Here is a 25,832-nt window from a genome sequence, read left to right as displayed (position 1 = left end):
CAGTGTTTCTTGTAGTTCCTCGACGCGTTTTTCTAGCGCAACCTTTTCATTCAGGGTTTGCAACCTTTCTAACATGCTCCTAGTAGCCTGCTGAAAGCCTTTTAATCTTGAGACGTCGCCCCTAACGTCACCATTCTCATCAAAGAGGGGTTGTGGTTTCGTCCAGCGGTCTTTGTCAGGAAATCTTAGGTCTTGAACGCTTATGAGAACTTTGTTTCCGCGTTCTGTGAGTTTTACGTCGTCAGCATCAAAGTGGGAATAACGTTGCCTTAGCTCTTGCGTTGCCCACTCTACGGTTTCCCGCGCGGCTGCTTCCGGCTCGCCCATGTTTTGAAGCTCTATGTGCTCACGCGGAAACGTGTACTCGCGTGCTTTGGGATGTCTTAGGGCCTTTTCAATCCTATCCCTTAGGGAATCGTCGACTTGTTGGGTGGGAAGCAGCGGTTCTTCATCACCGTCGTTAATGTCAGCCTGACCTTCCTCAGTGGTGGGATCGAAGTCGGGGTCTGTTCCTTCTACTTCCATTATATATGATAAGCTCAAAGTTAAACCCCAACGTATTACCTAAGCAGGTTGGCGGACTAAAGGCAGAACGCACCTTTCATCGGGTCACATTCACACCTTCTAGCGCAAAGCCAGGGGAAACCTTGTACGTAGGCGTACCCCGCCTAACAGATAACCTAGTCTTAGTACCCGGCACCTTGGCTTTAAGGTTCGACTTAGCGGTGCAGTCAAGCCCCACAGATGAAAGGATTATCGTTAACAACGTGGGTCGCAACATCGTTTCTAAGATGCGCGTAAAGTTCGCCGGGGAATCCTTGCTGGACTTAAATAGGTACGATCTGTATACCACCTATAAGGATCTATGGTTGACAGCCTTTGACCGCGCGCAAAGGATAGAACAAGGAATTGGTAGTGTCATTCTACGTAAGGTCCGCACACCTACGAAAACGCAACCTACTGACGGCAGCGGAGAAACCGCAGTGGCAGACGCAAAGCGAATAAAGACCGCCTATGGTAGCAAGTATGTCATACCACTGGACTTTGAAGTAATCACGAATCACGGTGTGTATTACCCAAGACAGTTATCCGAGCTACAGTTTGAAGTAACTTTAGCAGATGCTAATAACATCATTGGTGGGCTGACCACTGCACTTACCACAACAACCCCATACTCTATTACCAACTTAGAGCTACAGTACGAAACGGTGTACAGCGAAGAGCTGGCCCGTAGCGCTGGCATGGAATACAGCTCCGGGAAGGCATTCTTATACGACCACGTAGTAATGTATAAGACGTTTAGCTTCTTGGATAAGACGGATGAGGTTATCAACCAAAGCATTAACCTCCCCCGAAGAAGTCTCACGGGGCTAATGCTGGTGTTTGCCAAACCCTACGAGGCTGGTAAGCGCGACTCCGAAGCCTTTCACAACCCCAACATTACCAACGTTGGCGTGAATATCAACGGCGTTCCAAACAAGGTGTACTCCCAGGGAATAAAGCCCGCAGACGTGTACAGGGAGGCAAAGCGCAAGTTTGGCGACCAAATTAGCCCCGAGGAATTCTTTAAGGATAAGTATGCGCTGTGGATTGACATGCGCACCATTAACGACGAAGACCTACATGGCCAGGGTTTACGTCTAGTAAATACGCAGGATGGCATAACATTGGAGATCAAGCGCACCAAGAATGCCTCCGCGGGCGACGGCGACAAAATAAACTGCTACGTCTTCGTCGTGTCTGACGCGCAACTGAGCGTAGAAATGAATCAGCTAAAGAGCGTTGCCTATTGATCCACTCGCTCATCCTTTTGATAAAAAAATATCGTTGGTATATAATGCTTCGCGTATTCGAAAACAACGAAACCAAACTGCAATGCATAGTGCAAGGCGATAAACTATACTTCAAAGCAAAGGAAGTGGCGCTGGCGTTGGGTTACGAACGCCCAAAAGATGCAATTAAGGTGCATGTTCGTGAAAAGTATAAGGTAAAGCTTAGCAAACTTAGAGTGGAGGTGAATCGCCTCCCCTCGTATTCACAGCCTAATTCCCTGTACGTAACCGAATCTGGGTTGTATCAACTAATATTTAGCTCTAAGATGCCAACGGCAGAGGCATTCCAGGATTGGGTCCTCGAGGACGTTCTTCCCTCATTGAGAAAGACAGGTAAGTATGAAATAGAAGGGCGGTTCGATAGTCCTAACAAGTTAGTCTTCAAAATGGAAAATGAGTTCGACCTGCATAAGAAAGTCGTGGACTACATACGCCGCTTCTACCCACAGATGCTCATAGCGCCCGGCTTAGGGGAATTGCAGGATTCTGACAGCAAACGCATAAAATGCTGGCAGAAGGGTTATCAAAGGGGTCAACCCGACCTCTTAATACTGAACGCGCATTTAAGGTATGAAGGGCTTTGCATCGAATTAAAGACGCCGAAAGGAAATGGCATACTCTCCGCAGACCAACGCAAGATAATTTCGCAGTATGACGCGAATGGTTACCTGACCATGGTTAGCAACGATTATGACGTCATCTGTCGTGCCCTTAGCAACTACGCGGAAGGCATCCGTATTCCCTGTCGGTGGTGCTGCAAACGCTTCAAGACTACGGAGACAAGGGCAACGCATTTAAGAATATTTCATAGATATAATGATCGTCAACCAAATACACTGGCGTGACCTGATTTGCGGTAAAGCATACGAAATAAAAAATTACGTCGTCTTCGAAGACATCGACCGTTTACGGTTAGTCCTCAAAGACTTAGAAGGCAAGGAATATTCCCTTTGGGCGCCGGATTGCGTGCGGTACGTAATTCAGGGCGAGGAATTCACACACTTACGCAGCTATGGTAAGGTAAATGGCCGATGGAAGTTTGACATTGAAAGAAGAGTCACTCCATCTCCTCTTTGTAGTTAAGCGCGTCTGCTAAAGTCCGCAGCGCTTTAGGATCCGCGGAGCACCAATGCCCCACAAAGGATCCTTCGGAGAATACCCTGTCGCAATGAAGGCAGGTGTATTTTTTACGCGGTTTGGGTATCGGTGGCTTACGAGGGGTAATGCAGTCGGCAGGTAGTTCGCAAGTAATACAGTCCATATATTGAAAGGGTAATTAGAATGCCTCCCAGAATGCCGTGAAGTAGGCTACCATATACTTAGGGGACTCTGCAAGGCCCCTTTAAAGGGGTCTTTATTTTTATTTATTATTATTCATTATCCTTAATAATAATAAATAAAAATAAGGATGGGATTTGAGACTCTTTGCGCAAACCCTACCTTACTATTAAAGGCCCCAAGAAATGCTATTTCAAAAGTGTCTCAGAATGTTAACAATAAGGTTAAATCTTTGTTAAGTATATGTGGAAACTATTTCAAAGAGTGTCTCAGAATGTTGACGTTTAGGTTAAATCTTTGTTAAGACACCCCGGAAACTATTTCAAAGAGTGTCTCAGAATGTTGACGTTTAGGTTAAATCTTTGTTAAGGCAGTTGAAGATATGTTCCTCTTCTCTAACACAACCACAACGATCGCACTCCTGCCTCCAATACTCCCTTTTAGTCCACGGAACGCCTTCGGCGCGTTCAAAAGAGGGGAAAGTACGGACTATCTTCTTATGGTAATCTATGCGATTCCTTAAGTAGTCCTCTTTATGCGGGCAGCGACACATCAAATCCGCACATTGGTAGCAATCCACGCCTTCCAAGTCGTAAGCGCGGGAGAGAAACCTATAATTCACTTCATGTGTTTTCCGGTGCGTCTGTAAACGTTGACGACTACTAAGTATCTTATTACAGAAACTACACTGTCTGGTTCGATTACAGACGCCCCTTTTCAGATGCTGCTGCATTTCAAAGGGGTTGGGGAATTCCTTATTACAGTCCTTACAAAGCCCACAAATGCGTTTATCCTGATGTTGTTGCATCTTTTGAACGGTGCTGAATTCCTTACCGCAATCCTTACAAGCGCGGCTAAGGGGTTTCTTTGTACAAACGCCGCGACGAACGTGGTATTGAAGTCTTTGTTTGGTGCTGAACACCTTCTTACACAACAAGCAGTCCATATATACTTAACAGTATCTTAGCCTCCATTTAACATCCTTAACAAAGATTTAACCTTATTGTCAACATTCTGAGACGCTTTTTAAATAGTTTCCACATATACTTAACAAAGATTTAACCTTATTGTCAATATTCTGAGGCATTTTTTGGAATAGCTTATGGGCGACTTAACAAAGATTTAACCTTATTGTTAACATTCTAAGACACTTTTTAAATAGTTTCCAGGCATCCTTAACAAAGATTTAACCTTATTGTTAACATTCTACAGGGGATATCGCATGAAGTCCTTAACGGACTCTTTAGCCCACGTTGCCATAGTTATCAGCGCGCCAAACCGTTCTGCACGCTTCAGGCCGCACATTTCATCGTACAACTCCTGCACGCGCTCTTTAAGGCGATCAATTTCCTCCCTTTGCATTTCAATGGTGTCTCTCTTATCTTTTGCGTCGGCGACAATTCTTTGCACTGCTTCCACTGGCTCCATATATTTTAGCGAATAAGTTTAAATATAAATGAACCCAGATCACATGCCTTGTAACGCTCTGATAGTAGGACCACCGGCTGCGGAAAGACCCAATTCGTAGTGGAGCAGCTATTAGGACCCTTTAGATACCGTTTCGACTACGTCGTGCTATTATGCCCCACCTACGTGAATAACCGCACCTGGACGGGCATAGGAGTGAAAGATGACGACTTCTTTGTAGATATCTTAGATCCTAACGAGTTATCCGGCCATTTTAAGTTTTGGCACAAACAATTCCCTAAGGATACACAGACTTTACTCATACTGGATGACATTGCCTGTGGGGACGACGTAAAAAGACGCACTTCCGAGCTCGTTAAACTCGCCTTCAGCGGTAGACACGACAATATCAGCGTTTGGTTGCTCTCGCAGCAGCTTACCAGCGTCTCTAAGCCCTTCAGGGAAAACATAGGTTCACTTGTCGTATTTTATACTCCGAGCAAGTCAGACCTGGAAACCATCTTAAGCGACTACGGCGGTGAGATATCCAAGGAACAGTTACACGAATACATGCGGCACCTAAAAACGCACCAACATTCCAAGATGATCTTCTCTTTGAGGTTTCCGTATTCCATAAAGATATATGGACATTGAGCAGCTCTTAGATGAAGTCCCCACACAGCTAGATGAAAGTAGCCTCAAGGAACAACTCAACATCCTTGTGTCTTCTGGGAAGTGTAAAGAAATGATAGGCAAGGAACTTACCCATGAGCAGGTTAATAAGTTGCCAGAAGAAGAAGTCAAGAAGTTCCATAAGAGATACGAGGCCGCCCTTGCAAGTAAGACCACGGACGCCGTAGCAGACTCCGCTATCCGACTTGCCACTAAATTGCTTGGACTTGCGCTGCCCATAGACGACGTGGAGCAACTGCGGAAGGACATAAGCGAGGACTACGTTATCGCCCAAGAACTTAAGATAACCTGTGGGTGGTTGTCTTTGAAGTGCGGTAAGTTAATGGCAGTCGCCTCTGCGGCTTTGCACGTAGCTCAGCACGTCGACTTGAAGGAACTTACGATGTCTTGGAAGGACTTCAAAAAGGACAGAGAAGTCGAAAAGGTCTTCCAGGCAGCACTTGCTGAGGTACCTGATCAAGTCGCCTCAAGTACTTAGTCAAGTCGTCCTTAAGTACTTGGTCAGGTTGCGCCCAGGTTATTTCCAAGTCGTCCTTAAGTACTTAGTCAAGTACTTATCAAGTCCTTCAAGTCCTTAGATATAAATGAGTGAACCAGAGTCGAAGGTAGAGCAGCCCCAAGAGGAGCAAAAGATTACCAAGGCTAAATCTCCGGGCAGAGTCGCTGCCGGTAAGAAGCTCGCGGAGATGAATAAAAAGAACAAAGCCAAAAAAGAAGAAAAGGTGGAGGAAAAAGAAGAGGAATCCTTCATTAATCCTGGGTACGTCATTGGCGCGTTAGGAGTTGCTATAGCAGCAGGCAGCCTTTACTTACAATGGCGGGCTACGAAGCCAAAAGTAGAACCACCAACATATCACGCGCCCGTGCACGCACCTGTGGAGCCGGCTGTTAGAAAAAGTAAGATCCCTGAAATGGAGTAGATTTATCACCACGTGCCGTGGCGACCTAGATTTTCCTTCTCGCTTTGTAATATAATGTCGACCGCGTTATTGAAAACTGTTGAAGAAGCAGCTATCATTACTTCCATCGTTGCGGGTATTGGTTGGGTAGGTAAGAAAGTGCTCAAAGAAGACTTTACTGAAGACCCAAGCAAGAGCTTCGCTAATTTTGCTAAGATGACCGCTGCCGTAGGCGGGGCTATCATGGCAAAGAATTACCTACAGAAGGAAAAGTACATTCCTAATGTATAAATGGCTAGCGTGGTCGCAGGTGGAGTTATTGCAGCTTTAGCATTCACTGGAGCTAATTATGGTGGTCAGTATTTGGATAGATTAGTCAGAGGCGACAAAAGCGGAGGTTTAGCCGCCGAAAGAAAGAGACACGACTTAGCGCTGGAGAAATATCAGCGAGACGTGGCAGCTTGGAATGAAAAAAGACAAGCTTACAGGGATTGGTTGGATAAGAACTACCAAGACAAGATGCAGGCAGACAAGAACTTCGAAAATACAGACTACGCCTTTAAGCTCTATGCGCAAGCACACCCCGCGGCATTAACGGGGTTAAGAAAGCCTCAGTTCAAGAATTACTACCAGCCTTCTAAGAAACAAAAAGACAATGAATTGGTCTTTGTAGGAGTCGCAGGGCTGGCGGGAGGCGTAGCTTTGGCGTATCTGCTCTAACGAAGGGGACTTGTCCCCTGTAATATATGATCGTCTTTTTGGAAAGCGACAAGAATAACTTTACCACTTATTTGAATCCCCCCATCAAAGCCCATAAGGTTAGGCTGGTTAGTTGCTCTTTGTACAATTCTTGGTATAATTTAGTCAATGGTATGGTCACCGTGCATAAGGGATCTAACAATTATCAAAGCGTAATGCTACCCGATGGACATTACACGCCAATCACCCTTGCTAAGGAGCTCGCCAAGCGCGGTTATACTCTCACCACAGGGCTGCCGCACGAAATGACCTTCAAACATAATCTTCCTAACAATTTCTCGGTAACCCTAGGAAAAGCTGATGCATTAGGATCTTTACTAGGTGTCTCAGGCAAGGAAATTACCAACACAGCCATACCTGTGAAATGGAAAGTCGCATCCTCTTACGAAGTCTATTGCGACTTGGTTCATAGTTACAACAATGGAGGAAAGTCTTCTCTTATGTCCAAGTTTCTACCTCAGGGTAATCCATTTGACCTGGTAGAATACGCGCCCATTTCTTTAAGCTATGACTTGTCTAATTTGGTAGAAAGCATAAACATCACCATCAAAGTGGACGGAAAGACGGTGGATTTCAACGGACGCAAGATCAATCTCGTTTTGGAATTCATATAATGGGCCGCGTAGAGGACAAACTCAAGAGGATTTACTATAGGCCTGAAGGCTATTGGAAAGGAGCGTCAGCTATCAAGAAACTCGCGACCGCGGCCAGGGTATCAGAAGAAACGGCTAAGAACTGGTTAAGAAAACAAACCCTCTGGCAGGTTTATCTTCCCGTGCCGAAGTACATTCCGAGGCCCAGCTTCACCGTAAATACCCCCAATGAAGTTCATCAGGCGGATTTGCTTTTCTTACCGCACGACAAGGTGAGAAAGAAGACCTATAGATACGCTTTGACCGTAGTTGATATCGCAAGTAGATACAAGGACGCCGAACCCATAACCAGCAAGGATTCTGGAGAAGTCGCAGAAGCCCTAGGTAGGATTTATAAGCGCGTCTTGAAATGGCCTAAGCTGCTGCAAGTGGATGCGGGGACGGAGTTCATGGGCGTGGTTACTAAGACCCTGAAAGACCACGACACTAAGATTAGGAGAGCCGAAGCTGAGTACCACAGGGGTCAGAGCATCGTCGAAAGATTCAATAAGACCCTGGCCGAGCGTCTCTTTGGGTACCAGTATTGGAAAGAGCTGGAAGATCCCTCCAAACGCAACAGGGAATGGACTCAGAGGCTCCCCCAGGTCGTCGCGGCTTTGAACAACGAGGCGGTCAGGGCTACGGGAATGAAACCCAGGGATGCCATAAAAAAGAAACACGTGGAACACAAGTCCTACGTCAGAAGTTCGAGGGCGGTCGGACTAAAGGAAAAAAAGCTACCCCGCGACATAGTGGTCAGATACCTCTATCAGCCGGGGGAACTCGAAGGTGGCAGTAAGAGAGCCACGGATCCTAACTGGTCCCTGGAAACGTATGAGATTTCGAAGTCCGTCACCAAGGAAGGGCAACCCGTGTTGTATTACCTAAATGGCCCAAGTCGCGGATTTGTCATGGAAGAGCTGCTCATAGTCCCCAAAGACTCAGAGTAGCGCAGCACCACGCGCCCGATTGCACTCTAGGCATGTCAGTCTTACATTGCCTCTACAATGGCCGCGTTTATTATTTATGCGATCCACGGAGAACTGCTGATCGTCATTTGGGTCAAACCTCCATAGTAGAGGTATGTTACATTTGGCACACCTTGCCCCTTTCTTATAGACGTCGTCCGCGCATAGGTCGAACGTCATATTTTTTTCTTCGTCGTGTCTTTTGTAGCGAAGGAGTTTCTTAGCAATGTTCTCTTTGGCTACGTCCTCTGGGGTGCGGTCGTAGCGCAGTTGCGGACCCCAGGCTCTTTTTAACTGCTTGGCATATTCTACGCGGCTTACGGCAGTGTAGATAAGGTTGCTCCAACACAGCCGCTGGTCTATGATCCATAAGGTTTCTTTTATGGTAAGCCCTTGCGCGCTGTGGACTGTCATGCAATAGCCTAAGCGCCAATCTGGATGGGAGGTTATTTTTTCCACCTTTTCTATGGGTACCCAGGCTTTATCGTGCGTTACAGCGTTCTGCAGTTGAACGTCGGTACCAGGTACCCAGACGTCTCTTTTTTGCATGCGGGTATCGTGGGGTTTGTAGCAAACAGGCACCAAATGACTAGGAAAGCGCTCCTGGTGTATTTCGAACAGGTCTTTCTGTATGCGAGACTGTGCCGCGCGCTTACTACTTAGCACCAAATCCTTTGGATGCCAGGCGTATAGAAAGTCCTCGTATTTCTTCGCTCGTATGTGCTTACGTAGTATCTTGTTTTGTTCCGCGTCGCTAAGGCCCCTTAATTCCGCCTTTAATTTACGTACTTGGTCTTTGCTGCGGTAGTCGGCGTTAATTTCCTCTGCATGGTCTACCATTCCTTTTAACCATTCGTGGGGCATCTCTCCGGCTATTGGAGGAGGCTGGCAGGGATCTCCGGCGAATATTACTTGACACTTTCCACGGAGGAATTCTACGAATTCTTTGAGGATTTCTAAAGGAACGGTGCAAATCTCATCCCAAAGTATCACCGGAGGTATGTCGTGGATGGCTTCTGGTACCCACTTTTGGCCATTCCAACGGAAGAAGCTGTGGTAGGTCTGCGCGTCGTAACCCATTTCGCAGATTTCTCTTTCCAAACGATGCGTTCGCGTTAGCACCTTTATCTTAGGAAAGAGTTCTAACACACGCGTAGTCTTACCGCTGCCTCCTGTACCGTAGAGGTAAGAGAAGCGTTGGTAGGAAATGGGGTCGGCAACCGAAGGCAGTGGCTCCCCGGTTGGTTCCACGCTACCGCAAAGATGTTCTCCGTGATATTCTACACGTTCTCTCCATGCTTTTATCTCCTCATCTTTAACGCGCCATTGACCACTTTCCGCCAACTCATCTTCGGTGTAGAATTCTTTCATCTTCTCTAACACTTCAGGCTTTACGTACAAGGAATCCGTGGCTACGCGCGGAACGTCCTCTTTGTCAAACCGTAGGAGCATCGCAAGTAGGTTAATATGCGCATATGCTAACATACTCGCACGCAGGTGGTAATATTGCGGCCTGTGGTCTTGGTAGTAACAAAGTGCATTCCATTTCTGTTCTTTCTGACCTTCTATGAAGTAGTCCCATTTCTCCACAGACACCATTGTTCCTTGTTCGTGGGCGCGCTTAATAAGGAAGCTTAACTCTCCTTCGTCTGTTATCAGGCGTCGCTGCATGTGTTTCTCGCCCTCCTTAGCGCCCTGCGTGAATTTTCCTATGACAACGCGTGCTGTGGGGTTGTGTTCTGGGAGCCATTGCGTAAAGGCGCCATGACAAAGTATGGCTTCATGCGCCGTGTATTTTAAAAGCTTGCGCTCTTCAAAGAACTTCAATAGAGGTACGGGTATCCATTCTTTCTCTTGTAGATGCTTCCCGTACCACGCGTAAATTATGGGATGTAAGTCTTTAGCCAACTTCCAAGACGTTAATCGTACGAATCCAGTTGCTGGGGCGTCGTAGTGACCGTCTAACGAAACGCGGAAGAATTGGGAGTCTGGATGTCCGTAACGGTCGTAATATTCCTTACAATCCCCTAGACCTTTAAAACTTGCAGGGTAACAGTGTTTCATATCCAGCGACACATACTCATCTTTGTCGTACTCCATGTTCCACAGACCACCGTGACCGTGTTCTACACAGGCTTTGGCTATGTCTCCGAACTCTTTTGGGGCAGGTTTCCATCCATTTCTTTTCTTTGCGGCTAAGAAGTCCAAGCTGCGACTGCTAAGGACCTCGTCAGAGAAGTCTTCCCCTAAGGTCTCACAGGCGCTTTGAATGCGCTGTTGTTCAATTTCGGGTCGATACAAAGTGCCGTCTTGCGTCATAAACTGACTTCCTTCTGAATCCATCAACCAAATGGAATTCTCATGGATTAACTCTGCCAATGGAGAATTCTTATAGACCTTCGTTTCCTTCTTTCTTGGGAATCGCAGTTCGCGCCAGGCGTGCCCATTGTGCTGGTAGATGACTATAGGCGCACCACGGCCCCCATATTTGTGTGTTCCGGAGTAAATAAAGCCGTCGGTGATATCTTTCACATGGATTCGCCTCTCCAGCGCCGTTTCTAACTTCTTGATGTTGTCTATCGACCCTCCGGTCCTATTAGTATTTTTTCCCCATTTCCTGATGGCTTCTCTTCTCTTTAAAGTCAGTTTACCGCCCCGAGAGGAGTCTTCAAAGAACTCTCTTACTAACTTCCCTACGCAATTACCGGGATGTCGCATCGGTTTCAACTTCTTAACGTCTGGCGTCTTTATCTTGTACGCACCGTAAATGACTACGGTAACAGGGTAAGCAACCTCGTAGAACAGCATGTCTATTCCTACCAATGCTCCCGGGCGCGTGTTTTCGTTTAAGACAAACAGGTCCTTCTTACCAGACGCCCTGATAGGATTGCGCCCCTTTTCTATCATCCACTCGCCGTCTAAATACTTTATGAACGTTAGCTCCAACCGGTAGTTACCTTCGGGTATTAAGTTCATTATTCTTTCAGCCCTTTCTTCTGTCATCGTCTCGTCCGTATCTCCCTCCATAAATGTTGTGAAGGCAAAGTCAGCATCCAGGCGATCCAACACCTGAGTTCGCAGTCGGCGCACAGATTTATTTCGAATGCTTGTGATGGTGTCCATCTATATGTAAAGGATATCTTAACCTCCGTTTGCGATATCTTTGATTCCCAACACAGCAGCAGTAAGGACTTGTCGCGCGGGCATTTCCCGCTGCCGGCGCCTTCCTTAAACCGCCTGTAAAACCGGTAAATCTTTGACATTGACCGCGAGTCCCCCTTACTGCTGCTGCTAAAGTACACCTGATTTTTTGCCAGACCACCTGACATGTTGGGGTGTATTTATTTTTAATTTCAACTATTTCTTAGTATTTCGATTGAATTGGATTCTTTTGAACCGTGAACATTAAATTATTTTTTTAATATTTCTTGTTTCATTATATACTGACATCAACACGAAGCTTGTCTTAATATGTTTGTCTTTAATGTCCTTCAATGTGGTTCTCAATGCTAAACTACACCCGCTTTTTTACTTTATTTCAACTTGTCCTATTTTCGATTGATTGGTATTCTTTTGATCTGTGAACATTAAATATTTTTTTAAGAGCCACACTGTAAAAATGCCACCTTCTTTTAAAACCCTATATATTTATTTTAATATAACGTAAATTTTCTTCGCATTGTACATTCCCTTGCTTTCCTTTATCATCAGTTACATTTATAAAACATATCCTTTAGTTCTTTTCTGAATTCAGGCATTCTGAACGAATATACAATTACATTCAAAAGACAGTTCATGAGAGACAGGAATGATAAGGCTACAAAAATACCTGCATCTTTATAAATATAAAAACTATGTATATGTATGATATTATAAATACTATCTGCTATAGTCTTTGGCAACCACGTGGATAGTGAAACGACAGTCACTATGAAGAGCGTTTTGCTTAATTTACTGTTTTCTTGGATTGTTCTGCAGTGACGAAACTTGGTGAAGAATTTCAGTTTAACCCAAATAGAGAGATATGAGAAGACAATAATGGCAAGTGACGCCGCGGGAAGAAGTATTATGCAACCACGTATATAGGGCAAATATTGTTTGATATCGAAAATATGGGGAAAATGATGAATAAGAAATATAGGTATTACTTGAGTGACTGTAAAAAACCACACAACTGCTATGACTAGGAAGTAATGGGATGACTTAGCAATGCGATGTTGGAATGGCCAAAAAATGGCAACCACTCTTTCAAGAGATATAACAGTCAGAGAAAGAATTGATGCAAAAGAAAACAATGCAGTTACGTTGGCTAAAGCGAAGCTATTTGGTTGGGAAGAGGACACTATGTAAGCACCATGAACGATGCCAGATATTCCAACAAGTAAATCTGCGATGGTCAAGTTCACCAGAAGGTAACTAGACTTCTTGACAAGAAATGTCTTCTTTAGGAAAACTGCAAGTACAATGGAGTTTGCAACTGTAATAGCAAACGCTTGAGGAAAGCCTGTTCGTACCCACAAATAATTCCATTCGTCATATATTTCCAAGTCTTCACTGGTATTCTTCAGTACTCCACTGAAAGACATTTTGACCTCGAAGATACGTCGTCAATACGCTCCTGGCTCAGTAGAGAAAATGGTCCTTTAGAGCCGAACAACAGTGGTTTTCAATACATTTGAGAAAACATCTTTACCTCTTAAAGCGCTTCTCAATTACACGCGTGAAATCTTATTTTAGTCCGATGAAAATTTAATAAACATCTTATCAACATACTGTCTTATACTTTATGACATGCTTTACTGAACTTCGAACTGCCATCTCAATAAAGTTGAGATAATGGTGCTTAAAAAAAGACATAATCGTGCTGGTTGGTCGATGGCCTATGTCCCTGATAAAATTTCATTTTATGAGGGCTAACACTATGGTAGTCGTCATGACAGTTCATATACTGATTACCTAGCGGTTCTCAATGTTAAACTACAACCTTTTCAATATTAAACTACAGCTGTTTTTTTTTTTTTTTTTTTTTTCAATTTAGATTTCAACTTGTCCTATTTTCGATTGAGTCGTATTCTTTTGATCTGTGAACATTAAATTATTTGTTAATATTTCTTGTTTTATTAAATACTGACATCAAGATGAAACTGGTCTTAAATGTACTTCATAATAACCAAGGCAAGAAAATCATCAAATCAATATAACGATCAGGCGGCGCCTACTTGACTCAAGAATCATCAACCAGATTAACTTATAGCGCTGTTCATTGATCAATCACCTAAGGGTGAAGTAAGATGATATTGACAAAGGGATGTGAAGGTTGTTGAAGAGAGGCTTCTGGACTTACTTATAGACGAACATGTCTCAAACTGTAAAGAGAACACACTGGGACCTTACTTTACAATTTCCATCAGATAAAAAGGAGAGAGCAATGAATAAAATGAAATTTAACACACCAAGCCAATAAGCCGTTTGGAGGTTGTTTGTGTAGGGGTAACACTGACTTTTCTCCGAATTTCCTGTAAGTAGATCGAGTGGTTTAGGATTGAGCCCTGGCTTGGAAGACTGACCAAGTTACTTTCTGCATATTGCATGATCGAAAAAAATTTTTTATTTTACTTTACTCTTTTTTAAAGACGTACGAGCTCAACCCCACCCGCCTAACGGTCGGTCCTAAACTTTTTCAGTACTGTGATTCATTCTGTGACTTATTCGCGCTCTGGTTAAAGAAACCTAGAGGATGTTTCAGGGTTCGATGTATTAATTAGATGCCTTAGATCAGCTCAAGTACAGTTGTTCAAGCGCTCGATCTGAGAGTTAGCCGTGCACTGTTTCAGGGTATCGACAACATTCGAAATTTTATTGTTTTATTTAGTCGACAAGCAATGGATGCAGCAAGATACAATCTGTACAAATTAATGCATCCATAAATCATCCATAATACTGTCGTACGAGGCAGGTATTGACATAACATATGGATTCAAAATGTACCAGCCAGTTCAACGAGTAGATGGTCAAGTTCACAAGACGGTAGGTGGACTTCTTGACAAGGAAAGACTTCTTCAGGAAAACTGTAAACGCGATGGAGTTTGCTATTGTAATACTTTTTTTGAATAAAAAATGCTTTTTTCCCCGATTGTTCAAAGGTTCTTTTTTGGACTTGCTTTATTTCGGACATCTTTGTGAGCAGATTAATCTTGCATCGCATCGCGAATAGCGCGCCTAAAGCGAAAAGCCTGCTTATAGACAGAAAACGTTTAATTTACTTCATTAGGCTCCAGTCAATTGAAGTACTACAAGGTCATCGGTGCGAAATTTTATTAACTAGATGAAATTCGTTCATTTTCTGTGATGGATCTCTGCCATTTGATGACAGTTTTGATTAGAGTTTTGACAATCGCTTTATTTCAAGATAAATCAACACTTGATTATATTTTGCTCAGTATTGGTTTAATAATTCTAAATGATTAAACTTTGTCAATGGTCGTATCATTAAATTGTACTTATTATATAAATATCATATTACGAAAAAGAAAAAAAAGAAAAGAAAAGAAAAGAAAAAAGTAAAAGAAAAAAACAAAAACAAAAACAAAAACAAAACAGTAACTAGGAGTAACACTAGTAAATAGAGAGACTATATTCACTAAGTTCATATTCCTCATTTCCTTCCTGGATTCGAGCTTCTAAATGAATACACTAAATAGGAAATTATGAAAGTAAAGCTATAAATCATATTCCAATGTCCTGACCAGCGTCGTTTTGTGTAAACAGAGTTTCGCATATACATTAAATATAAAAATCAACTTTAAATTCCACTTGGAATTCAGTGGATGATGAGCCACACTGTGAAAATGCCACCTTATTTTAAAACCTTTTTTTTTCTTTTTTCTTTTGATTTAATGCAAACCATTTTCTTCACATTGTACATTCCCTTGCTTTCCTTTACCATCAGTTACATTTATAAAACATATCCTTTAGTTCTTTCCTGAATTCAGGCATTCTGAACGAATATACAATTACATTCAAAAAAGAGTTCATGAGAAGCAGGAAAAATAAGGCTACATAAAGACCTGCGTCTTTATAAATGAATAAATTTTCTTGTATATTTATAAAAAATATATTGTCTGCTATAGTTTTTGGCAACCAAGTGGCTAGTGAAACGACAGTCACTATGAAGAATGTTTTGGTTAGTTTGCTGTTCTCTTGGATTGTTCTGCAGTGACGAAACTTGGTGAAGAATTTCAGTTTAACCCAAATAGAGAGATATGAGAAGACAATAATAGCAAGCGACACCGTGGGAAGAAGTAATATCCAAATTACATAGGGCCAAAACTGTTTGAAATCGAAAAATTGGGGGAATTGCTGTATGAAAAAGATAGGCATTACTTGACCAACTGTAAAAACCCACACAACTGCTATGACTAGGAAATAATGGGCTGACTTAGCAAGCCGATGTTGGAATGGCCAAAAAACTGCAACCACTCTTTCAAGAGATATAAGAGTAAGAGAAGAAATTGATGCAACAGAAAACAATTCAGTTACGCCTATTAAAGTTAAGCTATCTGGTTGAGAAGAGAACACTATGAAAGCACCATGGACAATGCCAGAAATTCCAACCAGTAAATCTGCGATGGTCAAGTTCACCAGAAGGTAACTGGACTTCTTGACAAGAAATGTCTTCTTTAGGAAAACTGCTAGTGCGATGGAGTTTGCAACTGTAATAGCAAAGGCTAGAGGAAAGCCTGTGCGAACCCATAAATAATTCCATTCGGTAAATATTTCCAAGTTTTCACTGGTATTCTTCAGTACTCCACTAAAAGACATTTTTGACCTCGAAGATACGTCGTCAATACGCTCCTGGCTCAGTAGAGAATATGGTCCTTTAGAACCGAACAACAGTGGTTCTTAATACATTTGAGAAAACATCTTTACGTCATTTAAAATACTCATTAATAATTCATAAGCTTATGGTCCAATTGGAGCCACCATAAACATCACGTGCATGAACCTTTATACCCGATAAAGTCCTCTTCATTAGTATTCAAGTGATTTTATATAAAGACACATGTGTCTTTATATAAAGACACATGTGATCTTTATATAAAGACCACTCGAATACTCATCCAAGTTTAGATGAAGACATAGAGCTTCATCAAGGTCATAGTCAACCCTAATGATCTTTGACTAACGTGCCTGTCTTTGCCTTGGCACGCAATATCCAACGTATGGGAGCTTCTATTGAATCTGGCTGCGCATGCCCGTGACGTCAAATCTCTATCGAAATATATAAATCCATGTTCGTGACGTGTATGGTGGCTCCAGTTGAACCAAAATCTTATAAATTGTTCATGAGTGTTTTAAGCAGTTCAAAAAACTCGTAGATCGTGTTTTATCAGATATAAAAGCACTCGGCTACGCCTCGTGCTTTTATATCTGATAAAACACTCCTACTCGTTTTTTAAACACTACATAGCGCTTCTCAATTACACGCGTGAAATCATGTAATTTGCCATCGTGACGAAGTAAGCTTTAGTATTGGGTGATTTCCAACAATGCCGGGAAAACTTTGATTGGCGTCCACCAAAACTTTATTACGTGTCGAAATTTGTTTTCAAGATTTCGCGCGTGTGATTGAGAAGCGCTGTAAAGAGCAATACCAGATGCTGACATACACCACCTATTGAGTCATATTCCTATTGAAAGATGGGTCCTTTGCTTTATGATTTTATAGACATATTTTTATTATTTATATGAGAAAGGGTCAGGTGTCATTAAAAGTTTTAAAATTGAGATTAAAATTGCAATCCTCAATATTGATATCTTCTCAGCGTCTCCAACACTCAACTTTTCCTATCTATGAGTGTGGCCCAGCGTCCCCTTGACTACCAATGTTAATCATTATCGTAAACCATAAAAATGTCTTACTCACTATCGAATTTATAATAAATGCAGCAAACAGTGGCATAACAAAAGAAATATCGCACCTCGGACTTTTTAACAGGTGTGAAAATGAATGCACATTGAAAACATTGCTTGACTGTATTGCTTCTGAAGACAGTCGTTGGCCATGGTTAATTAAAGATATGGAGACTGTTAGCTGGCGTATAATTCTTCTTCTCATCGATATACTATCTCCATCTACGCTATATCTCCAACACAATCCCTAAACTTTCTCGTGGAAAGTTTGCAGCTTCTGCAACAACTCTGTCGTCACGTCTTCAAGCGGCAAACGAAGTTGGTCAAAAAAGCTAATTTTAACGTTTTCCTTTAATTTACCACAATATGGCTTTCACAGGTTTATATTAATGTTATACGGATACCAAAAATGCAAAAATATAAAAAGTATTTTGCCATACTGATTTTTCATAACCAATAAAACTTATCCCGAAATAAAGCTATCGTTCCCGAGGCTATCGCCTCTATCTCGATATTTTGGTAAGCTTACCTCATTTGGAAGTGAAGATAGATTACTTTTTGGTGATTTTTCTGCCATTTAAAGCTTTAAAACGTCGGAAATATGAATCAAAACTTGCAGAAGAAACACTCGAGTTCATCCACCATCTTGGATTTAGCTCCGACACCTGGCCTTTGACAAAGGACGCCCAGAGCGATTTAACCACAGGAATCCCGCACAAACGAGAAGAGGATATGAGGTTTTTTCCTGCTAATAAAATTTTCTTGCAATCGAAGGCTGTAACATTTTCAATAATACTTTCTATAGACAAGAGAGAAAAATACTTGCAGAAAATTCAAGGGCAAAAGATCTCATCGTCAGATTTTTTTTAAAATTTGCATGATGAAAGAATATTATACTAGAACAGAAGTTCATAACTAGTTATGAACTTCTGACTAGAAGTAAAATGAGCAAATAAAAAATGGGGTCCCCGACTTTTTTACGGTAAAAACGCGCGAACAACGCAAACATGGAAAGCTCTAAAAAATATTTCATATTTTACCGAAAAAAATGATCGTATTCTTTCTTCACAGACTTCTAGAAAATATCCAAATAACTAAGTATCAATTGAAATTTGTGTTAAAATTTAGAAATATAAAATGTTATATTGGGCTACAAGCTAAAAGTGTGGAGCCTACGTGAATGAAATTCGATTTGATCCCATCGTCAGATTTAAAATTTGTCTAAAGTTAAGTATTCTAAAGTACTTTCAAAAAATAAACGAATAAAAAAGGGGGGTTACCGACTTTTTTTAGAGCTTAAGAAATTAAAGATGCTTTATTGATATTTTTTTCTTATCAAAACCTTGGAATGACGTCATTACTATGAGCGCGCGCTCACTTCATTCATGCGTAGAAACGATGCGCGCGCACGATACCCATGAAAGTCCTTAACATGATATATCATTAAAAAAAGTCCATATATCTCAAATAAAGAAATTTATCGCGAAATCGAAGGCCTATAACTTCGGTGAACGCTTATAGTTTTAATAATGTTTTATATTCATGTAAAAGATCATTTAATGTTTCCATATTCGTGAAATACCTCGGTGGTTTTTTTGATTACAGATTCATTTACTCAATGTGGACTTCAAGTCCGTTATTTTTAAGATATGGGTGTAGAAACGCAAACGGGCTGCGATTGACTATAAGTCGTGTCTTGATCAGTGTCTTGATAAGTGTCTTGATCAGTGTCTTGATCAGTGCCTTGATCAGTGTTTTGATCAGAGTCTGGATCAGTGTCTTGATCAGTGTCTTGATCAGTGTCTTGACCAGTGTCTTGATCAGTGTCTTGATCAGTGTCTTGATGAGTGTCTTGATCAGTGTCTTGATGAGTGTCTTGATGAGTGTCTTGATGAGTGTCTGGATCAGTGTCTTGATCAGTGTCTTGATCAGTGTCTTGATCAGTGTCTTGATCAGTGTCTTGATGAGTGTCTTGATCAGTTGGATCAGTGTTGATCAGTGTCTTGATCAGTGGTCTGGATCAGTGTCTTGATCAGTGTCTTGATCAGTGTCTTGATCAGTGTCTTGATCAGTGTCTGACAGTGTCTTGATCAGTGTCTTGATCAGTGTCTTGATCAGTGTCTGGATCAGTGTCTGGATCAGTGTCTTGATCAATGTCTTGATCAGTGTCTTGATCAGTGTCTGGATCAGTGTTATGATCAGTGTCTTGATGAGTGTCTTGATCAATGTCTTGATCAGTGTCCTGGTCAGTGTACATGTCTTGATCAGTGTCTTAATCAGTCTTCATCAGTATCTGGACCAGTGTCCTGATTGGTGTCTTGATCAGTATCTTGATCTGTGTCTTGATCAGTGTCTTGATCAGTGTCTGGATCAGTGTCTTGATGAGTGTCTTGATCAGAGTCTGGATCAGTGTCTGGATCAGTGTCTTGATCAGTGTCTTAATCAGTCTTGATCAGTATCTGGCCAGTGTCCTGATTGGTGTCTTGATCAGTATCTTGATCTGTGTCTTGGTCAGTTTCTTAATCAGTGTTTAGATCCGGTATGAGGACTCATGCACCTGACCAAATACGATGCTGTAATTTGTTGCGGAACTTCATAACTATTAATGATTCAAGAAAATCAGAAAGATTTGCATTTCCTCACAACACGTAGTCACTTGATTGAAGCCCCTCGTTGTGTAGTTTTAGTTCCTTTATTACAAAGCTTTTGAAGTGTTTTGAAAAAAACATAGCACTTCAATCTATGGTCATTTTAGTCAATGAATTCAAATTCTTCCAATTAAGTGGCATCCCCGTCCACGGTGTGTTTGAAGCTGACAAAAACTGGTGAATTTTCCAATTGAGGCAGCAAATTGCTTCGGAAAGATTTTCAATAGATGTAAAATTATTAGTACGTAAATAGGTACACGGAAGTCAAGCGTGAATAATCAACAAGCAGCCGTGAGCGGACTTATTTTTATTTGACTGCCTTAAAACCCTTCAATGCATATGAAATTAAAGGAGAATATTTGTAAAAGATACATCTTTTAGTAACTTCATTTAGAAAAAAATCGTTCGACGATTTTTTGAATGCCGCTTTCATCGATATTTTCTATCGCCTTTGAAAACAAATGGGGTCATTTAGCTTCATATCAAAAAATCCATAACGTTAGAAAGAAAGTCACAATTTAAATCATACTCAATAAGGACAGTGTCTATATCCGTACCTATATTCTAGCTACTAAAAATATTGAATCCACTAAATTAAAGTCCCGATTTTGAGGGTACCAGTTGACACGCTGGAAACAATAGTAAAAGCCCATGAAAATATTCATCGCGTAATATTTGAAAAACGCTCTCATACATTTTTTTTATACTGCAATATGTTGGGTGCCTTGATGAATACTATCGACTGGTACAAGTCGCTTTTAAAGTTTATGTCTCGTTTTCGAGAAAATAAGCGGTAAACGATCTCTATGATGTCATCATTACGTCATAATGAAAAGGCCGCTTTAAACTAATTTATCATTTTTGAAACCTTTAATCCTTTCATGACATTGTGTGAAAAGTGCTGGAAGATCGAATTATTCAAGACGAAGTTGTAGCCGTTTCAATGCGGCTAGGTGTGCCAGACAAAAACTACCCAGAGCCTCTTAAAGTTGGGAGTCCATAGCAGCATGGTAGCCACAAAATATTTAATGAAAAGTTGCATTAGTGGATAACAGGAAATTTTTAATTTTAACCATTTGGTCTTTTTTAATTGAATACACTATATAAGGCGGGCGGCCAGAAGGATTACGACGCTTTTCAAAGTTCAATTTCTCCTGCGACACCTCACTATTTTTAAGCCTTTTGATTGCAACTTTTGTGATTCAATCAATATCAAAAATCTGCGATTAAAGCCTTGGTAACGTCGCTCGATAATCTTGTTTTAGGGAGAATGGTATCGAACAACCAAACAAGCCAAGTAGGGGAGACTTTTCGTCGGGCTACTTGTATATCAACAGGAGTGATATCTCTTTTTCTAGCCATCTTCACAAGCGCTGGGAATGGTTTTCTTCTCTACGTACTGTATAAAGATCCACTAAAAGTGCTTCGTAGACCAGTGACTGTCTTCATTGGGGCACTAGCTGTCGTTGACTTTTTAACAGGGGCTTTTTCAGACTTCACTTTCGCTGCTCATAGGTTTGAGTGCGCCATGGGAGCATATAATCATCCAGGAGCGGTTGGGAACTTTTCTGGAATCGCCTACTTTTTCACTGTTAACAGTGCTCTCCTTCTTGTCGCTGCTTTGTCCGTGGAAAGATTAATCGCGGTGGCCTTCCCATACTACTACCGAAATTCTGTTACAAAAAGAAAGATCTTCATCGTGGTAGCAGTTATCTATACCCACTCCTTTGTGTTCGCAATGCTTCAACTGGCGAAAATCCCCGACCAAATTTACCACAACCTTGACCTTAACATTCACATCAGTTTCCCAGTAGCAACAGTATCTATTACCTACGGGGCCATTTATGTGATTTTCCGAAAAAGACGCCTAAGAATCGATGCCAACAAATCAGGAGAAAATGTTACCCAAAGGAACGCATCTGTCGTTGTTGAAAGCTCAGATGTCAGGCGTCAAATTCGAAATCTCAAGATTGAACAGCAGCTCGTTTCAACTGCTTTTATTATATTATTGTGCATGATCGTAGCTTTGATTCCGTATCTAGTTTTTGTGTACGTAGAGATTGAATGTCCCAGCTGCATCGATACTGAATGGTTCTTTGCAGGCAGACGCCTGTGCGTTCCATTTCTCTTCAGCAACAGCGCGATAAATCCGCTGATATATGCCCACAGGCTGCAACATTACAAAAACTCATTTCGTGCTATAATCGTTGATTCGCAATCTCGAGTTATATCACTAACTAGCCATATATGTATGAAACAAAAATCGGTTGTTCCGACGCAAAGCATACGATAAACTCCTTCACCTTGAAGCCTTCCTTCAAATATACAAATAACCATTCTTTTTCCGCATGCTTTTTTTCTATTTCTTTAGCAATTTTGGATCTGGATATTAACAATCCTTAAAATAATGTGAATGTAGTTTTTAGGCAAGCCAGCTAATGGGCCATCTGTCTTAAATTTTAAACATCCTTATATTTAACTTATCTATTGCTGTGTGAAGTACAAAATTTGATGTAGTATAATATCTATCCGAACTTGATAAGTTAATATTTTTTTGTCCGCCTAATTTTTCTAAATCCTTTAAAGTGCTTATAAGCCTTTACACAATATTTTCAGAATTGATTCTTTAAATAATGAATAGTTGATTGTGAAAATAATTCGTCATTTGAATGTCGGGTCTTTGAGATAAGAAGGTTTATATTTCCAATATGTTAATGATAATGACGTAACATAAGGGATTTAAGTTATTTTGTGGCAACTTTTAATATTGGACGCTGGACGTTTTTTGAAAACAAATTTGTAAGAACCTTTACGTGAGTCACGAGTAAAAGGGTGATGCTTTTAAAATACTGTATTCCAGAACGAGTGCAGTGTTGTATATTAAATGATCCCTTATGTTACGTCATAGTCATTAACATATTGGGAATATAAACCTTCGTATCTTAAAGACCCAACATTCAAATGACGAATTATTTTCACAATCAACTATTCACTATCTAAAGAATCGATTCTGAAAATATTGTGCAAAGGCTTATAAGCACTTTAATGCAATAAAGAAAACTATACAAGCTTTTACTATGAGAGAATCAATTATGACGGCTTTCTTTCTCGTTAAATGGAACCTATATTTATTCTAATTTGTGAAAAATAGATGAGTTAGCCAGTGATATTTTGTTGGTACAAAGCCAACACAGTAATAAAAGATGGCTAACAACAACTTTATTTTATCTCCGTTTTGAAGAGAAGATTATGCACCAGGTCAAGAGAGTACGAAGTACTTCATGCTCTCTTTACAAATGAAACGAAAATCAAACCATAGCAATCTACGACCTGTAGGTGGTTAACTTTTACCTATATAGAAATAGATTCACACCATGCCACACACACGAGTAATTAAAAAACAAAAACAGAGGACCAAAACCAATCAGTGGCAATTTCCGGCAATTCTACTTTCAAATGAAAATTTGTTTGATTTTTTGAAATCTTACTTTTATTTGCTAAGTTGAAACTCGAAATTCAACGCTTTTCATTTATTATATTTTGATTTGATAACAAAAGAATTTGACAGCGTTATCAACAGACTTTCGAACGATTTGGTCGAAAATTTTGTACGTTCATTCTCTTGATATTGTTGTTTGCACAAAACAATCTCACATTTCTCTCCGAAAAGTCTCTCTTCACTTCTGGAAAGGCATCACTTAGATATTTTGCTATCTCTCTGTATTATCTTTAACTAAGTCTGTTATCACGTTTGTTTGTTAGTTTCCATGTACTCCATAATGGCGCCAAACAGATGGTTGCAGCTCCCTTCCGCGAATTGACGAAGATCAAAAACATTTTACTCATATATTTTTCAAACAAAAGATTAATTTGGAAAAAGATCCGTCTTTTTATTAAGTTTTAAGAATATATAAAACTTCAAAGAAAGATACAATGTCGAATCCTCTTGTTGTTCATCACAGTTTAAAAGTACGGATGTCTTTTGTTTTTAAATGAAAAATAGGGTGATTTTTAAACTTGGTCAAATCAAAATAGAATAAATGAAAAGCGTTAAATTTCGTGTTTCAACTTAGCAAATAAAAGTAAGATTTCAAGAAATCAAACAAATTTTCATTTGGAAGTAAAATTGCCGGAAATTGCCACTGATTCAAAACTCGTCTAAATTTAATGATATCAATCTCAAGAGTTTAAATCAATAACTTGAAAGAAATGCTTGCTTCTTTTTAATGTTTGCCGCATAATTGACCTAAAGTTGGTATCTTGAAATTTTCTTTTAATTTAATTTATTCTTTGTCTTGACTTCAAAAATTCAAAATAAAAAAAAAAAAAAAAAAAAAAAGAAAAGAAATTCTGAGCTCTTGTTTCATATGGTTGCCTTAGATATTTTCATTTGCTTCCATTATACTTTGTAGCATACTTTGGGGAGATAAAATGTATGCTCGACGGAAGTTAAACGAGAATTATAAAAATGCACTTTAGTTATAGATCCTGAAATGTCTTCGTAAATATTCAACACCTATACAAGTCCTCCAGGCTACTAGTAATCTGCGCGCGAGATATTGTAATAAGAGGATGCATTAAGATTCATAGCTTGAAACATTTCACACCATATGTTTGAAGTTAAAGGTATGGTAAGATGATGATTTAGGCCCGTCCACACTGTAAATTTGAATCCGCAACTTTCACATCGAAACCGAAAAAAAAGTTTTCCGTCCACACATGAAAACGAATAAAATGTTTCGCGTCCACACTAGTCCGATCAGAGGCGGCAAAAACGCTTCATTGCACATCTGAGCATGTGCATCGAAGCTGAAATTGAGCCCGCGGTGAATTTTTAGCCTTCCCGCCATGTTACCATGACAATCATAACGTCATCGTATCCGAAAAATTTCGGATACGAAATGTTCTCCGTCCACAGTAATACGGCTAGCCGGCGCTTTCAAATTGTTCCATTCTGGAGACCGTATTTGTTTTCGGTGAAGAATTGTTCCGGATTCGCCCGGACTAGTGTAGACGATAGGCCTAACCGAATAAATAAAAATTCGGATTCAAATTTATCCGGTATAGTGTGGTCGGGGCCTAAGCTGTTAGTGGAAAAGGATACAAACACATGCATGAGTCAGAAAGAAAATAAGAATTTATATAGCGCCCTTTATATACCTATTACAAAAAAGACTAAACTAAACTTAGACTAAACGGAATTTTTGTGCTTTTATATTTTCTGGCTAAAAAAAAAAAAAATGCATTTCTAACTCAAAGGTTCACCTTCATATTCCAATCTAAAATGAAACTACATCGTTCGGCTGTCAATGTATTTCATTTTGCAGCGTGTTACTCGGTCTCAGATTTCAGATTTCAAATCTGCGACCGACTGCATTTTTTGAAATAGCTGTATTGACACTCTATTGCAAAATCATTGTCGGGGTCAAAAACAACAACAAAAAAAAAAAACGATATAAAAGCTTAGAAGGAAAGTTATTTTGCGAAATGCTGGATCGAGCATGGCGTTAAACAATAACAAATCATGAAAAACAGATGTAATAAATGAAATGTAATTAAATCACAAGACAAATAGTTTAAAAATATAAAAATAAAATATTGAATCTAATTTAAGAGTTCTGAACGGGAATAAAAGAAGTTCAAAATTTTAAGATATATTATTAATAATAATTGAAATATCAATAGAATGAATTAATATATTAATATTATCTCGATAGTATTTATGATTTATATAGGTAATATATGAAGTACTTTGGTATATTATTAATTGTTGATTCATGATTGATGAAATTGAATTGAACAT

At 40.4% G+C, this 25,832-nt stretch overlaps 2 protein-coding genes and 1 long non-coding RNA gene across 3 annotated transcripts in view; 1 reads left to right on the top strand and 2 right to left on the bottom strand.

The window, feature by feature from the left end:
• Positions 1 to 17,940, bottom strand: part of LOC148905716 (uncharacterized) — a 44,212-nt gene extending 26,272 nt beyond the window's left edge. The window contains exon 1 of the long non-coding RNA XR_016121706.1: positions 17,911 to 17,940. This is a non-coding gene — a long non-coding RNA (uncharacterized LOC148905716). The remainder of the gene's footprint in view (positions 1 to 17,910) is intronic.
• LOC148905717 (melatonin receptor type 1B-like) lies at positions 15,414 to 16,289 on the bottom strand. The gene has a single exon (XM_089040245.1). The coding sequence runs from the start codon at positions 16,287 to 16,289 to the stop codon at positions 15,414 to 15,416; it is 876 nt and encodes a 291-aa protein (XP_088896371.1).
• Positions 17,941 to 21,138: 3,198 nt separating the features above from the next.
• LOC116301392 (cannabinoid receptor 1-like) lies at positions 21,139 to 22,613 on the top strand. The gene has a single exon (XM_031710445.2). It carries the CDS (start codon positions 21,300 to 21,302, stop codon positions 22,320 to 22,322), a length of 1,023 nt encoding a protein of 340 aa, XP_031566305.2. The 5' UTR covers positions 21,139 to 21,299; the 3' UTR covers positions 22,323 to 22,613.
• The last annotated feature ends 3,219 nt before the right edge of the window (positions 22,614 to 25,832 follow it).

This window comes from Actinia tenebrosa, unplaced genomic scaffold (assembly GCF_029948245.1).
Source record: "Actinia tenebrosa isolate PJP-AT-01 unplaced genomic scaffold, QUT_ActTen_1.0 PGA_scaffold7__59_contigs__length_16204524, whole genome shotgun sequence".
Taxonomy (NCBI): Eukaryota; Metazoa; Cnidaria; class Anthozoa; order Actiniaria; family Actiniidae; genus Actinia; species Actinia tenebrosa.
Note: the sequence above shows the minus strand (reverse complement) of the source record. Positions and strands in the feature narration are given on the sequence as shown.

Excerpts from the sequence above, each read along its gene's own strand:
- LOC116301392 (XM_031710445.2), top strand. The coding sequence starts at position 21,300 with ATGGTATCGAACAACCAAACAAGCCAAGTAGGGGAGACTTTTCGTCGG.
- LOC148905717 (XM_089040245.1), bottom strand. The coding sequence starts at position 16,289 with ATGTCTTTTAGTGGAGTACTGAAGAATACCAGTGAAAACTTGGAAATA.